Source organism: Panicum hallii, chromosome 5 (assembly GCF_002211085.1).
Source record: "Panicum hallii strain FIL2 chromosome 5, PHallii_v3.1, whole genome shotgun sequence".
NCBI classification, from domain to species: Eukaryota; Viridiplantae; Streptophyta; class Magnoliopsida; order Poales; family Poaceae; genus Panicum; species Panicum hallii.
This window is the reverse complement of record NC_038046.1, coordinates 13,727,669-13,744,307: the sequence shown is the minus strand read 5'-3', so window position 1 is coordinate 13,744,307 and position 16,639 is coordinate 13,727,669. Positions and strand designations below refer to the sequence as shown.

The following is a 16,639-nucleotide window of genomic DNA, read 5'->3' as shown; positions in this document are numbered from 1 at the left end:
CTGTAGCTCCGCCATGGGACAAAAACGTAGCCCCACCTGGAACTCATGGATCGTGGAAGGGTCATGACCATTCTTTCTTTTAAGGAAAGTGGGCACTTTATATTCATTTATAATCAAAATGTTACGAGTACAATTCGAATATTGGAGGGACAAGTAGCGAATCCAGCAGCCAAGGGAAGAGTGAGCTCATCTCTCATCTCTTCTTTCTTCCACCCTTCTCTTCTTATTCATTCTTTATTCCAAAAAATGAAGGGAGAATTTGAAGGGTATCGGTTGATTTTGGGAAGGTGAGGGGCTTGATCCCCCTAGCCCCCCTTGGATCCTTCCCTGGGAGGGACCAAGAAGCTGCAATAACGGCCTACAGACTGAAAAAAAGAGATGTTGCTGCTTTCGGGAGACTGTGAAATCCTTGCTTCTGTGCTTCAAACAAACAAATGCTAGCGAGCCTTGCATTGCTTTATAGCTAATATGAAATGTAGGCAGCAGCCCGGAGGTGGTCATTCACACATTTTATTAGGTCTGCTGATTCTATATGAAATATTTGGCTCGGTTTGATTATTCTACACACTGGATAGTAAAAGAAGAGATGAAAATAGAACGGCCACGGTGGTTGCTCTGCCACATGCCTAGAGAGCACACTACATTCACTTTGCAAAACTGCAAAAACTAGTAAACTACTATAGCTCATGGATTTTTGGTCTGGTTTTCTTTTTGGAAGGTAGTCACTCGTGGCTGATTACCCCAATATAAGAATTTTTAAGAAAAATGAAAGTATGAAACTAGAAACTTTCACGCTGTTGTCAATCATGTTTTTTTTTAGATGGAAAATACGTCGCTGTAAATCGGCAGCTACAAGTTCAGTAACATCACAAGGTAACACTTCAGGCCACAACAAACACAGCACCGGGCATCAATTTCGCATCCACTCTAGCTAAATGCTGCGCTACAGAATTACAGGAAAGCTTGTTTTGTTAATGTGGCATACGACCTCCGTCTTTCATCTCGTCGCGTGTTGGTGTTGCACAGTGATTCTGGGCCTGCTAAACCAACCTCCTGACCCATTGGATATTGGGCCGCAAAGAGCTAGCTTCTTGTGAATTGGGCCTCTACCCACAGAAAGAGAATAGCAGCAGCAGCGGCCTATTTATTCCCCCACTCCACCACCTCCGACTCCGAGGCAGGACGGCCGGAGAAGCAAATGGCACGGGTTTTTTGCAGCTCTCATCTGGGCTCGGCTCCCCGTGGTGAGGGCCGATCCTTCCTGGGATCCACGAGCTGAGGTTAGTACATAAAAAAAATCAAACCTTTCTTACGTGCAAGGTTCCATTTTTCATTGTACGTCGATCGCACAGGGTGGCGGCCGCGGTGCTCCAGGCGCACGCGCATGGCTGGGAGTTGCTGAGGGCGCTTCCCCTCCGTCGATCGGGAGCACGCGCACGGCCGGAGGGCGCTTTCCCTCCAATCAAATCTGGTCAGCCACATCATTCTGAACATTGTAGCTCTGAGCCCCTGAGCAGTAAAAATGTAACTTTGGCACAGCTCTCATTTATTCATTTAAGAAGCCTTGCACACACACATGCATTTGACCACAGAAAATTGGAAAACAATGTTATTAGTTTTCTCTGCTAGGCTGACTTGATTCATTTATCTAAAAGTCTCTAGTCTCACTAGCACTGCAGAGCTTGCAAAATTTAAAACTTTACCACTCTGGAGCAGTTGTACAAGTGATTGAATCTGATTGTGGTACACCATCCAAACAATGATATTAGCTGCAGGAGGTAGTTGGTTGTGGAACACCATGCAAACCATGATCTTAGTTTCCCAAATATCAAGCATCCTTTGGTTCTTTTGTACACCTACTGTAAGCTTCCAGGTGTCAAGAGAAGCACTTGATACCTGACCTGATTTCTTCAAGGTCCAGCTAATTGAATCAGTGTTATGTGAAATCTGAGTTCCCTGATCAAGTTCAACATATAGTAGTACTCCTTCAGTTCTTCTGTTATCATTTTATGTATTCAGCACAGCGGACTAGATAATATTTGACAACTTCAGTTGAACTCTACCTGCTCTGCATTTTCAAGGTTTCAGTGACATTGTTTTCAAGGTAGCCGATTGTGCAACGCCATTAAATGCCGAATATAGGGGATCCTTTGGAGATGCTCTAAGTTGCAGAGATGGGAAAAACTAGCTTTTACAATTACAGAGCATACAAACTGAAACTTGAAAATCTTGATGCCTTCCTCACATTTTGCCTTCAACTAATCAACATGCATGGGGTCCTCTGATTTCAGTAACATTCTCATACCTACAGGAGAATACTAATATCAATTGCAGCCATTAGCGCATTTGGTTATTTTATCGAGTTATAATATATCATTTTTGTAGATTGAAGACATAGCACATTTATGAAATTCAATGTGGCTAAGTTGGTCCTTTTCGTGTTTCAGGTTGTTTGTACTCCCTTCTATCCTTTTGCTCCCCTATAGTTACCATGTGGAGTACAGCGAGGAGCGCAGAGGCCACATACGCCTTCCACGGTTGGTTTGACTTGTTTGCAAGTGCACTTGGATCCTTTGGTTGGCTGTTGTTTGCTATTTCTCAACTTCATGGAGAGGATGGTCAAATCATTGGCATCGCCGCTGTTGTAGTCAATGCTTTTGGATTTGCCTTCTATGCGACGTACATTGTGGTCAAGCTGGCAGTGGCGGGATACATGGGAACTAAGGTAATTAATACGCCTTTTAACATTAGTGCTATGTTGCATTTCAATCAAGTTTTCGTTATTGAACTTTGAACTAATGATAGTATGATTTTAGGCATGCCTCGGTGTGATGTTAGTGTTTCTTGGAGCATATATTAGCGCAATTATAGTGTCAGTGTATGGACCAATGAAAAGAGAATCCAGGGAAGCCATGATCGTCTCGTTCGTTGCTTTCATTCTGCAAATCATCTCCCAAAGCATACCATTATTCACAGTGGTATGGCTTCAGTTTCCCTTCCAAAGATATGCATATGGTTCTTTTACTTCTTTATGTTTTTTTTTCGAAAGATCCAGACAGATTCCGGCATGTATTAATAAGGAGAAAGCAGTTTACACGACAAACCTACTTAGAAAGGTTCTAAATAGGCGGAGCATCGGAAAGCTCCCAACTGAAAAGAAACAAAAGGGATTACTCGATACTCGGGTTCACAACTAAGGCGGCCAGGTGTTTTGCACCCGCCTGGCACCACAACCTTGCTTTATGTAGTTCCTATGTTCATTGAGTCACCGTATGCCCTGCAGTGCCCATTGCTGTGGTCAATGATCTTCCCTCCACAGAATGAACAAAGACCTGAGCACATCAACACAAGAAAGTTGATTGTGTATTCAAGAGTCAGTAACTTTAATTTGGACTCTCCTTGTTTTGGGTCGCTTACTGCAGCATGACCTATGAGCATGTTTTTTTTCAGGTAAAGCAAGAAATTTTCATGTGTGTAATTTTTTTTTGTCTTTCTTTCCAACTAATTGTAATGGCGCTGCAATTTCAGCTTGCAAACGATGTGGGTGCTGTGCTGTCATTCGTGAGCATGGGACTCCACCTGGTGTACGCGCTGCGCCCGCATGCTGTGGATTATCCTCCAGCTCCAGCACCACAACCTCAACCTCTAGCCAAGGTATGAAGACTAAGCAGGCAGATGCCAAAGAATGGATAGAGTCATATGTGGCAGTTAGGGAGGCAAAGTGTGGAAGCAAAACATCGTAGTGATTATTTTGGAGTGCTTGCTAGTAGCACCGCAGAGTCTTCTGCTCCATTGTTCTCATTATCTGCTTCAGTTTTGCATACCTAGGCGAATACTGTTTGATTGCCGTTTTGCTGAGACATGCAGTTTACAATGTGAAATGATTACTCGTTACGACAGGCTTCATTGTTATGGGCTTTTCATTCGCAATCAGTTCAGCCAGACTATGCAGAATGCTGTTTAAGGCTTTTACTGTCAAGTGTCAGCACTTATGTTCAGTTGTTCACCACTTATGCTGCCAAGGCGATGACTTGGTGCATGTCATGAATCCTGATCACCTAGCTCGCCGAAGATTCTAAGGGGCTGTTTGGATCACCTAGTTTAGTGAGTTCTTGTCACATCGGATGTTTAGATACTAATTAGAAGTACTAAATATAAATTAATTATAAATCTAATTGCACTGATGGAGGCTAATTTACGGAACGAATCCATTGAGCCTAATTAGTCCATGATTTGATAATGTTGTGCTATAGTAAACATGTGCTAATGATGGATTAATTAGACTTAATAGATTCATCTCGTGAATTAGCCTCCATTTATACAATTAGTTTTGTAATTAATCTATATTTAATACTCCTAATGAGTATCCAAATATCCGATGTGACGGAACTAAAGTTTAATCACCAGATCCAAACGGCCCCTAAGAGTTCTCTTAAGTGTTTTTTTTTGCTTTATCAGACCACAGCATTGGCATAAAGAGGGTTAAGAGCATTACTCTCTCCAAAGGCAACATCAATTATGTGGGAAATTAAAGCCTCCTAAGTGCCCCTTCAATACCCATGATCAACGTGCACAGGTGCAGAAAGCACACCTACTGACATGCTGAATGCACATATATTGCATAAAGCCCAGAGATGAAGAAGGAAGAGCACGAGAAAATCCCAAACAAAGAGCAGAAGCATGGCATGCTGCATGATGTCATCCTTTGTCAATGCATTACTAATTAAGACGACAGTGAAAACAGGACAAAGCCCCTGCCCATGTACTGTTCCAGCTCTCGGCTTTGAAAGTTACACAAACACTCGGGTTTGGAAGAAACTGCAGAGGGAAAGAAGTACAAGTAAGTACCAGAGGAAGGGAAAGTCAGAAAGACGTCGATCCAACGCTTTAGAAGTGCCCACGGCCAAGGCCCCGTTTAGATCGCAAATGTTTATAACATTTGGAACTTTTTGGTACTGTAGCGTTTTCGTTTGTATTTGACAAATTTTATCTAATTATGGACTAACTAGGCTTAAAAGATTCGTCTCGTGATGTACAATTAAACTGTGCAATTAGTTATTTTTTTACATACATTTACTGCTCCATGCATATATCCCAAAATTGATGTGATGGAGAGAGAGAGTGTAAAAAGTTGGGCCTTGTTTAGATCGTTTCCAAATTCCAAATTTTTACACTCTCTCTCCATCACATCAATTTTGGGACACATGCATGGAGCAGTAAATGTATGTAAAAAAAATAACTAATTGCACAGTTTAATTATACATCACGAGACGAATCTTTTAAGCCTAGTTAGTCCATAATTAGATAAAATTTGTCAAATACAAACAAAAGTGCTACAGTATCAAAAATTTCCAAAAGTTATAAAAACTTCAATCTAAACAGGCCCTTGGAAGTTGGAAGGGATCTAAACAAGGCCCAAGACTCAAGATCGCATTGGCATTGGCATGCTCTCACTTACAACCACGCCATGATCGTTCATGATGCCATGCCTACACACCTACGTATCCCAGGCAAGTGAAGCCAGCGATCAGCGAATAGTGTAGCAAAAAATGAGGCATTGCAATCATCACCTCTGCTGCGCCGTGGAGAGTAGCAGAGGGAAGAATAGCGCGACGGCGACCGCACCGGAGCTTCCCGGTGGAGGTTCCATGGAGCGCGGAATAATTGAAGTTGGGGCCTGCGACGTTGCCGGCGGCGAGTCCGAGGACGGGCGGTGGCGCATTTGGAGGAGAAAACGTTGAAGCGAGTCTGAGGACGGGCAGGCGCGCTCTCGAGGGAGAGATCGCAATTCAAATTGTGATAGATGTCACGGTCATGGGCCTTCCAAGTGACCGTGTGGACTGGGATGGACAGGAAGCGGATCTGTTAGGCGGCCCAACTGCCCAGGCCTCGATTACAAACAAAAGAAGCTGTGCAATAGCATTCGATTCTAACCGAACGGATCGGTTCGGTAACTCGGTTCTTTTAAAAATTCGGTTTCAAAAATTTGGTTCCTAGAAATTAGAAACTGATTGGTTCTTTTCAGAGTCGGAACCGACGAATTTTGGTTCGGTTCTTTTTTTTTACTATCTTTACATGTCATCTCAACTATAATTTACGCTAAACTAAACTGTAATTTCTGTATAATTGAATTTACATGTTATCTCAACTGTAATTTGCACTAAACTGAACTGTAATTTCTGTATAATTAAACTATAAAGTATGTTATTTTAAGTTTCTCGTGTGCAATAGTTTGTGTCTTAGCCCAAGACCTTCCTATGATGTGTATTTCTACCAGAATTAATAGGCTTTATTCTTACCATAAATTTTTGTTTGTCAGTATTGTTTCTACCAGAATTTTAATAAGTTCTATGCCCATGCAGCTTTGTTTGTTTTCTGGCATGTTTCGGATGATCTAACGATTCTAAGAATTTTTTGGTTTTCCAGGAAACTAGGTAGGTATCTACTTGTGACCAACCTTCTCTAGTTCAGATAATCCAATTATTCTGTGCACTAATCTAAAAAGATTTTTTACTGGAACTCGCCAAATTGGCATCTCGAAAGAGCATTTTTCAGCATCTAACCTGTAAATTGGCTGATGGACATGGATCCTATTGATTGCTAGTACCTACTCCTTCACAGCCATCTTGCATTTGCCGCTTCTCCATTGATTTTTTTTTTCTACGGCCCCTCTGCTACTTGAGCCTTGGTTCCCGATTTATTCCATCGGGGTGGGGGATCTTCTCTCTTTCGGCTTGAGCTTCTTGGACGCCAAATACAGAATTTTATCTCTTTTTTTACTTTTTTACCCCAGAACGTGTATTCTGCTATCTGTATTTTTTTTAGCCTCGGATTGCTTTTATGGGCCTGCTTTTTTTATCACTCCCACGAATTCTAGTCTTTCTTGTGTTTGGGTCCAATATTTTTAATTATCCATTGGGCCCCAACATCTGTTTTCTTTTGCTTTTTTCTCTTTTTTGGGGGCCTGCTATGGATCGAGCCTCTTGTTTATTTTTATTTTTTTTCATTTAGATAATACAAAGAGTCAGCACCATTTATAACTCTCTCACTATATTTTTTGTTTTTCCCCTGTAGGATATTATTTAAAATTAGACCAAGTATGCCTTTTTGTTACTTAATTTTGTTGAATGGACTCTATTTTGATCTTTTTTAATCTAAAATATGTATTAAATAGGGGTATTTATATTTTTCTAGGAAAATATGTGTTTTGTCCCGGTAGCCGTTGGTTTGCTATCGTATGGTTATATTTTTTCAAGTGACACATCGGATTATATCACTCGAATTCTTTGTCCGGGTACTATTGGTGCTAGAGGCAACCAAATTGCTTGAGTGATGATCTATCTTAAAATGCTCGAGTCATTTCTCCATGAAATTAAATTCTATAACACATCATCAATTTTACTAAACGAGAAAAGAAAAGAAGAAAGTTCCGTAGAATGAGCATATAACGAGAAGAGAAAAGGAGAAAATTCCATAAAATAAAAGAGGAATTTCATTCCATGCTTGGTAACTATGAAACTCTATTCTCAGTCTTGATATTCTAAAACTCAATCAGCACATACCTATGATAGCTATACCATGAAACTCTATACTAAAACTCAGTCAGCACGTACCTATGCAATGGGACTGGCCTAAGAAAATACGATCAACACCCACCTGGTGCTAATTGGTCAGTTATGGGCAAAAAAGAAACACAGCATGCACGAGCAACCCACCCTGCGCTGCTTCCTTGTCATCATCAAAGCTTAAAGCGTGGTCTGTGTCTGCTCTGCTGCTAGTGTTATGTTATTTCGCATCTATCGGATCTTGGCCTCGATCTTAGGCAAGAGTAACTTTTTTTTTTCTTTGGTTAACAATCCAAAATTGCTGTTACAGAAATTGCAGAATGCGAATTTGAGAACGGATTGGAGGGATTAAAACTAGGATTCAAACCAGACGGTCCACTACCATGTTATTTCATCAGTCATTGCCATCTTCCACAAGCACGGGTTGCGTACATAGAAATGTTTCACACGCAGGTAAACAGAGCAAGAACATGCGCACAACTACCGCAGACACACACGTACAGCACGAGCGCGCGAGCCATGGCCCCGGCCGGTCACGCGCCGGCGCCGGTGCCGGTGGCCCCTGCGTCGGCGTTGGCGTGGCGGCCCTCCTTCTTGTCGCCGAAGGCGCCGTGGTCCACCCCTCGCCCCGCGGCATCGTCGACCTTGTCCTGCACCTTCTCGATCTGGATGGCGCCCTGGTCCTCCCGCGACCGCAGGTCCGTGCGCGTGCGGTTCTCCCCGCCGCCCACCGACTCGTACGTCGTCGGCGTCGTCTGGCCGACCGGGTGCGCGCCCTGGGCTCCCGACATCCTCCTTCCCTGTCACTTGCTAGTTGCTACGCGGCTACGCCGTTCAGATGCTGCTGGTGCTGATGCTGCTGCCCGTCTCGTTGCAAGCGGCAAATAAATAGGTGCGCTGCGGCGAGAGGGTGCGTGCACGCGTGGGGCGCGGCGCGCGTGCGGCGTCGCCGCGTAGCCTCGGACGTGGTGGGGAGGGAGCGGACGTCTGGGACACATGGGCGGGAGTGTCTTCGTCGCGGAATCGGGAGCGGACGTGTGTCCGAGGCGCCGAGACGCTGGCATGGCAGGATAGACTTGACGTACGAGCCACCTGGACCTGGCCATCTGAAGAGTGGTCGGCATGCCCGACGAGGCGACGAACCACCTGGCCCGGCGGTTAGTACAAGCGTGTACATTTGGGGTGGCATGCTGCTGGACTGCTGGTGTCTCCACGTCGCGAGTGACTTTGCATAGCGTGGCATTTAGATCGTTTTGCTTCCCAGACGTCATCTCTCTTTCCAGGATCACTTCATCGACATCCAAATTCCAAGAAAATGAACATCGAACGCAATCACTTCATAGGAAAATGAACATCGAACTCTTTGTGACTGTGCTGACTGCTAAATGAAATAGCTGTGGCATAATTTGTTCGCTTCGCAACGCTTGAGAAGCTCACAGTTTAAGACGACGAACTCATTTCCGACTTGATAGCGGCAGACTGAAACATTGGTGCCATGGAAAGTGACATCTATCACACGCTTCACGCTTTAGAGCTTATAGCTCAACACAGAGATCAATTTTTTTCCCAGATTTAATAAGGGTGACGAAGGATCCTTACTGCCTCCTAAACACAATGGAAAAATAAGACAAATCTCCACAAATAGGATGGAGCTTATTGCAGGTAACCTAGTCACAGCACTGGCCAATCGTTCTATATGTCCTTTATTTAGAGAGAGCGCTGAGCGCGTAACACTAGCATCTTGAATTAGCTTACATCGAAATGGCGGTAATGTGCATTCACTCCATTGGCGAAGCGTGAATAACAATGCTGATGTAGCCGAAATGACTTGGGAGTGATCGGTGATGAAGCACTGAAGTTGCCAAAAGTCTCCTGCAAGCTCAATTGGCTGCCAGTTTTGATCGGAGCTCGGCAGCAACAGCGTCAATGAACTCTTCAGTGTTCAAGTAATGGCTTCTCGTGACGCTGCGAGTAAGAAAAGAATGTTAGACATAAATGAGGGCACTACGAAAAGTCTGCAATCATGCAAGAAAAGAATCTAGTAGAAGTAGATGATGCAATAGCTTAAAAGCATAACATACTTGGAAGATCCGTGAACAAGAAGTGCAAGATCTTTTGTCATCTTCCCAGACTCCACAGTTCCAACGCAGGCAGCCTCAAGTTTGAGCGCAAAGTCAAGTAGCCTAGCATTGTCATCGAGCTTTGCCCTGTGATGCACAAACAGAGCACTTAAGTGAATCAGCTGGCCTGTGAATGATAGCTCACATCCATGCTGCTACACTTGCATTAATTCACAATTTTAGACTTTTGCTGAAACAATAAATGATGATATTCTTAGGCACTATTATTATATAGCTGAACAAAGACAAAAAGCTCCAACTGTCTATATTACAGGGGGCTATAGCCTATAAGCCAGCAAGGCTTGGGCTCAAGCAAGTAGAAGTTATTACCTGTGTGCAAGTCCTCTCGTCCAAGCAAAGATTGAAGCAATGCTGTTCGTACTGGTTTCACCTCCTTTCTGGTGAACACGGAAATGGCGGGTAACTGTGCCATGGGCAGCTTCAGCTTCGATGGTTTTCCCATCAGGGCACACCTACATACAGAATGGACCAGCATCATTGTATTTATTTATGAGAATGTGAAGCATGTATGTCTCTGAGATGAAGAAACATGTCCAGCTATGACACAAACCCAACAACAATTAAGGTTTCTTTGGCACAAGATTACAATCTTAAATAATTATGAAATTTATAGCCAACGTGAATAATAAGTCAGAAAGTACATACCAACACTGATGTCATCAAACCCAACGAGCCAAAACCTGCACATTGATAAACAGATAGAGTCATTGCAGTGCACTTTAGCCATGTTGATTACCACATAAGGGGAAAAGATAGCATTAAGCATATTCTATTCATGGATACAGAAGTTAGTATATTATTACCTTGCGCCAAGAAATCACTCTGCACATCTCCATCGTAGTTCTTGCAAGCCCACACATAGCCTCCTTCACTCTTAAGCGCATATGCAACCATGTCATCAATCAGACGATGTTCATACCTGCCAGAATTCAATATCATGACATACTGCGAGAAAACTTTCCGGAAGATTTAGGCAAACAACACAAGATGGAAATTTACCATATTCCAGCGGCCTCAAATTTGGATTTCCAGTCCGCTTCGTAGACCTCCTGGAAAATGTCCTTGAACCTACAAATATTCCAGCAGTCAAAGAATATCAGAAATAAGACCAATTTGTCTAGAAGACCAAAAGAAGCTACAAATAACAAGACCATACAACTATGTAAGTACCTGCCATCGTATTTCTTCAGGATTGTGTTTTTGGTGCTAAGGTAGAGTGGCCATTTCTTCTCATATGCAGTTGTCATAGAAGCCGCAGCAAAAGCTCTAATTGACTATCCACAGCAATTAAACAAATCTTCAGAACACAATTGACACATTATTTGAAACTAAAGACATCGAGCTAGAAATGAAATGCAGTACCTCATCTGTGTTGTACATAGACAAGGCAACTCCTCCAGCACCAGTGAAGTTGAACACCTCCAGATCGATCTGCTCTTCCTTTCCCTCTACCAATTAAAAACAAAACAAGGAAAAATAGAGGATCATTTTTTCGCTCACAGAAATTCTCTGAATGACAAACAATACAACAATATGCATAATGTGAAGCTGTGGAACAAAATACTGTTCAGAAATTCAGTTGAATGGTGTGATGTAGGCAGCCATACCAAAAACTAGCTTGAGCTTCCCAGGCCCCTTGAGAACTGCATCAGTAGCCCGGTACTGATCACCGAAAGCGTGCCTTCCAATGCAAATGGGCTTAGTCCATCCTGATTTCACCAACATTTCATTTTAGAAGGAAAACATTCACATCAAAATGTAGAGTAGTTTAACATTTTCCTTAAATACCTGGAACAAGTCTTGGAACATTTTTGCATATAATTGGCTCTCTGAACACGGTGCCTAAAGATAACAGGCAGAAAGAGAAACGTGAACAACCAGATTATGTGCATTGCAAAACTACAGAAGCACCTTACCATTGATAATGTTCCTAATTGTGCCATTTGGGCTCTTCCACATGTGCTTCAGGTTGAACTCCTTAACCCGAGTTTCATCTGTCAGTGTTGAAATAGTCAGACATCTATAAACTTACATCGTAACAATTTCGACGATATGAAATTGTGAAGACTGCATGTTTCATCTGTGCATAATAATCAAATGTACCTGGGGTAATGGTAGCACACTTAATAGCCACATTGTACCTGCAGAACATTGGGTTTGATTAAGAATAGAACAGTTATAAGTACATGGAACAGTCACTCGGTGAGCACCTTCAACAAAAAAGCTGGATCCCATTGTTTATCAAATTCAAAAGAAATCCTAAGAATCTAGTATAATATTCAGGTTATTGATGATAAAAGTTGGTTACGGCGAATTGCACTTGAAACAATTCAGGAACAGTGTGATTGCAAATCAAGCATACCCTTTGGATGACTGAAAGTATTTAAACAAACTCTTACTTGAGAGTAGCCTCTGCAGCCTCCACCGTGACCTTGTCATCAGTTGCATCACGGTGCAGAATCCCCAGGTCATAGTACTTGATGTCCAGGTCCACAAATGGGAAGATAAGCTGAAAGAATAAAAAATATCAGCATTTTGACTGATCAAAATAGGAAAAAATAAAGAACTAATGCAGATTAATAGACAACGGGGAGACATTAAGTATTGATTACCTTGTCCTTGATAGACTGCCAGAATACCCTGGTCATCTCATCGCCTGTAGTAAGAAAATGACAAAAGATATTAGTGCCACAGTTTTGTGCCTGTCAGATGGGTAAAAAAAAACACTGATATACAGATGAGAGAAAGACACTGGTATACTGTAATTTATGGATAACATTTTACGAACACATCATTTTTCGCTAAGATGATTTTATTGTTGTTTTTCATGTTTAAAGATGGAAGAGTGGATTTTTTTTCCTTATTTGAAGATGGAAGAGCTGGTAGCATATGGGCCAGGGCCACAAGCAGAGCACTGATGGTGATTGAACGCAAAGTATGACTATTGCACCCCAAAATACAAAAGTTGCAGCTTAAAAAAAATATAGCTACACGAGATCCAGTAGTTAGGCATCCACCACCACCAGGAAAGCACTAGCTAATCTCTCAACTTCCACTTCTTCGTTATTTTCAACCTCCTCTTACGCAGGCTACGTCCAAATTCTCTGCACCTTTCTCCGTACATAGATCATCATCCGCGCCCCCACGCAGCATCTGAATCTCGATGCATGCCTAAATTCAATGTCTCAAGCGGCAGGAAGTCGCCTCCCGCGTTTTCCGCGGACTCACGCCGCGGCAACTCGACTACAGAATACAGAGAGGGCTTCCTCGCTAAAAACCTCCGTACACGAACTCAACCACCAAACCTTGACCAACAAATCAGAATTAACCCAAGGATAAAACCGCGCCAACGGTTCAATCTCACGGATCTCGCCGCACCCCGAAACCCCGGCGGAAAAATGGAATTTCAGCAGCGCAACGCGAAGGGTGCGATTGGATTGTGATCGGCAAGCGAGGGGATCTCACCGTCCATCTCGACGATGGGGTTGGCAACCTTGATCTTCTCGAACGCCATGGCCGCGGCGGCGGCGTCGCAGCTTGCCTCGGAGATCGGGAGGGGCGGGGCGGCGGCGGCGGCGCTTGCGGGAGGAGGAAGAGAGAGATGGCAGGCAGAGGCAGGGGGAGAGAGCAGTGAGCGAGTTTGCGAGCGGATTTAATAAGGAACCGCGCCGGGCCCTCATGGCAGAAGCGGATACGTTTTTCTTAATTGGTTTTCCGTGGGCGCTTGCTTTGGGATCGGACGGTGGGGCCAGCTTGTATGGATCGGGGGCGTGCGTGTGGGTCGCCGATTATGGTGTGGGGGGGATGACTTTGGGTGCTGGTGTTTGTTGGAGAGCAGTTGTGGGTTTCGTTTTGATTTTTCCAGCAGCCTCGGGTTTGGTGGGCTGTCACCCGAGAATTTTGACAAATCATTGGTTCAGTCTGACTCTTCTACGATCCTCCATGTCTTATCTACAAGCAGACTTACAAATTGCCAAATGCTTACTTATCAAGAAGTGTGGGTTTTCAGAACTCCTATGCTTGATTTGAACGTTGAGTTGGATATAGACAAATGGCTACGGGCAAAAAAAGGCAATGTTTAAAGACTCTGGAAACTTTAATAGGAAGCTTATTAGATTCATGGTACTGCGGGGATACCTTGACATAGTGCAAGACATCATATTTCGAGCCTTACTGCCTTGAGTTCATAAGTTGAACTAATCTTGTCCTCTATTGGTCATTGTCACAGTAACTTTTGAAACTCCTTGTAGAACAGTAAGAAAATGTGTACATGTAGGGCTAGATCTCTAGAGACTGGTTAAGCAGGGAGAAAATGTCATAGGAATAAGTATGTCGAATCGACACATGAGTTATGAGTAGGGAAGAAACCTAATGTCTAGCTAGGAGGTCGCCAGGTTCAGGTTCTAGAGGACTGTTACTTGGGGGTGGGGGGATATGATACTTCCTCCTTTTAAATATTTATAAATTTAAAATGCATGGAGTATTATGGTAAGTCGAGTAACATATACAAAGATGACACATTACTGGCTCTTTTATAGTGCTTGGAGGTCTGTTTAACCTTAACCCTATGAATTATGATCACTAAGTACTCCTTACTTCTTTCTTGATAATGCCCGCTTGAGCCAAGGGAGTACGGGTGTTTAGGTTTGCTATATCTGAACTCCACGGTCCACACCTCTAGTGCCCAACTCCAAAAGTGCTCGGTAATATCCAGCGTGATGCTTCTTGCTTGAGAGACATGTTGCAACCAAAGAATACTGCACTGTCACCATCACTCATCAGTGCGTCACACTGCAGCATCTCCTCCAACTTGAGCCCACTTCTTGTAAATCAGCCTTGTCTAATCATCCTATGTAACATTCTTACGCAAGACAGTCTTGCTAGCTTTATCCAATGCACTGACGACCGGGGCCCCTAGTGATGTATGTCCTACGTGTCAGTCACCCGGAGAAGGTATCGTCCATGTTTGTTGGATTAAAAACTAAAAAGCGAAGCAATTTCCTATCCCACCTACTCTTTTCCACTTGGCCCTCTCGATCAGGTCCGCACCACCAACAGGCTGACAGGCAGCAGTCCCAGAACTTGCTGAATCGCCTGAGCCAAATGACTTCGTGCAGCCATGGCTCATCATCTGAGCTTCTTCCATTACGAAGGGCTGTTTTGGGAGGCTCTTTCGAAATAGTTTCACCGGTGAAGTCAAAGCAGTTTATTTCTGCTCCGGCTTACAAAATAACTTCACATTGCAGTATCTCGATTTGCGCAAAACGGTTTGACACTAGCAAAGATGATACTTTAATTAGTTGAGTATATATAGCTTTCGGGTCACACTGCCAAGCTTTCGAATTGAAGGACCATGTTGCCGTCGGACGGAGCAAAAATATCTGCGAGGCACTGGTGGAGCCAGAAATCCGTCGTCCTTCTCACGAGAAGCGGCTCCAGTTGGCGCACCACCCCAACGGCCGTTCGAAGAGCCGGCGAAAAGGGGCCAACAACGCCTGGATGGCACACAATCAGTGACAAGAAGGAGGACTACGCCGTATCATTATCGGGTCCCCGTAGGTCCACCTGCTGCCGTGATCTTCCTCGTCGCCGTCGCTGCAGCGAGTGACGCGGGTAGCTGAAGCCTTTTCCGTTTCGGGGTTTCGGATTATCAGATAAGCTCGGAGCATTCTGTCCTCCGTAGGATAGTGTTTTGGACCAGGAATCCAGGATCGCGACGCCGGAGCTGTCACACTTCATTTTCTGATGGCCGTTGTCCTGATTTAACTCGTCTGCTGGGGAATCGCTATTCGCGGGGTTGGGCGTTGTCAATCGCAAACTTCTGCCAGCCCGGAGCAGGGGTTGGAGCAGAATCATGTTTTCAGGCCGCGACACCGGCCTCGTCTCCAGCTTCTGGCGTCTCTCTTAGCCCAGCATAAAGCATTTTCTGTGTCCGAAGATGCAAAGACTGCATCGACCACTGTAAATATCCGGAAGTGGCACAGGAAACCTCTCCCCCCTTTGAGTCTTGACAGCCGTCATCTCCAGCACCGACTGTCAAGAACCGTGATCATCCAATTGCTAACTGAGACTGACCGAGCATGTATATGTGGTGTCCCTGTCGAGGAGATCCGAACTCGCAATGCAACGCAAAACCGAGACCAACTGTTTTATGCAAGACAGAAGATTCAACTCATAGGATTGGACTGCCTTTTTGGATGTGGTTTTTGCACGGCGCAATCACTCTTTCTTCAATTAGGTGACGTGTAAGTCGAAAGATTGACCGGAGCGGGCGCTTCTTTAACTCGGAGCTCTTCATCTTTTGCACGGGCCCGAAGCGCATCTGAGATGTCTGACCAAAACTGGGCGTAGCCTCTTCAGCTAGCCGGCTCGTGTTCGTTGCCAGTGACACTGATGCCGGATGCTTGGAGCCTGATTGGCTTTGTCAGCGTAGCGCATAACATGGCGTTCTCTCACACTCTCAGAGAAAGACGAGCACTCCATGTGGCGTGTGCACGAGGCAGGACGCATGGCACTCGACATCTTCACCCGGTGGTGGACAGTGGGAGGAAGCTTGGCGCCAGCGCCAGAGCACGGACTGAAGGCAGGAGGCAGGTGGACGCCTTGGCGAATGGCGATGGACCCTGGCCGCCGGAGCGCCGCCGCGGACCGTCGTTGCAGGCAAGCGATGCGGCCGGGGGCGGGCGTACTGTATGTGATGCAGCCCTCCCCAATCCTACAGGTTGCGGAGAATGCATACTGACAGAAACTTTCCAGAAAGAACAGCAAAGGAGACTAAATGGCAGCAGAGTTGATCTCTCAAGGATTGAAATCCATCATAGAACTGAAGATGAGATGCATCCAAGTCCAGCATGACCAGAAGAGCAGAACACACGATTGCCAAAGCCCAAAGGCAGCGTCGCAGAGACGGAGAGTAGTCGAGTAGGCTCGCAA

At 44.5% G+C, this 16,639-nt stretch overlaps 2 protein-coding genes across 2 annotated transcripts; both read right to left on the bottom strand.

Moving 5' to 3' along the window:
* Positions 1 to 7,913: 7,913 nt before the first annotated feature.
* Positions 7,914 to 8,435, bottom strand: LOC112893386. Its single transcript, XM_025960683.1, has one exon. The coding sequence runs from the start codon at positions 8,354 to 8,356 to the stop codon at positions 8,099 to 8,101; it is 258 nt and encodes an 85-aa protein (XP_025816468.1). The 5' UTR covers positions 8,357 to 8,435; the 3' UTR covers positions 7,914 to 8,098.
* Positions 8,436 to 9,092: 657 nt separating this feature from the next.
* LOC112893385 (cytosolic isocitrate dehydrogenase [NADP]-like) lies at positions 9,093 to 13,330 on the bottom strand. Its single transcript, XM_025960682.1, has 15 exons — positions 13,172 to 13,330; positions 12,319 to 12,362; positions 12,106 to 12,215; positions 11,810 to 11,847; positions 11,623 to 11,700; positions 11,495 to 11,548; positions 11,314 to 11,415; positions 11,069 to 11,154; positions 10,877 to 10,980; positions 10,706 to 10,774; positions 10,510 to 10,625; positions 10,352 to 10,386; positions 10,016 to 10,158; positions 9,647 to 9,772; positions 9,093 to 9,530 (listed from the first exon to the last, which is right to left on the bottom strand). Exons 1-15 carry the CDS (start codon positions 13,218 to 13,220, stop codon positions 9,446 to 9,448), a joined length of 1,239 nt encoding a protein of 412 aa, XP_025816467.1. The 5' UTR covers positions 13,221 to 13,330; the 3' UTR covers positions 9,093 to 9,445.
* Positions 13,331 to 16,639: the final 3,309 nt, after the last annotated feature.

Excerpts from the sequence above, each read along its gene's own strand:
- LOC112893386 (XM_025960683.1), bottom strand. The coding sequence starts at position 8,356 with ATGTCGGGAGCCCAGGGCGCGCACCCGGTCGGCCAGACGACGCCGACG.
- LOC112893385 (XM_025960682.1), bottom strand. The coding sequence starts at position 13,220 with ATGGCGTTCGAGAAGATCAAGGTTGCCAACCCCATCGTCGAGATGGAC. Across the intron at positions 12,216-12,318 it reads GGCAGTCTATCAAGGACAAG|CTTATCTTCCCATTTGTGGA; the intron begins GTAATCAATACT and ends TTATTCTTTCAG. Across the intron at positions 11,155-11,313 it reads GAAGCTCAAGCTAGTTTTTG|AGGGAAAGGAAGAGCAGATC; the intron begins GTATGGCTGCCT and ends TTTAATTGGTAG.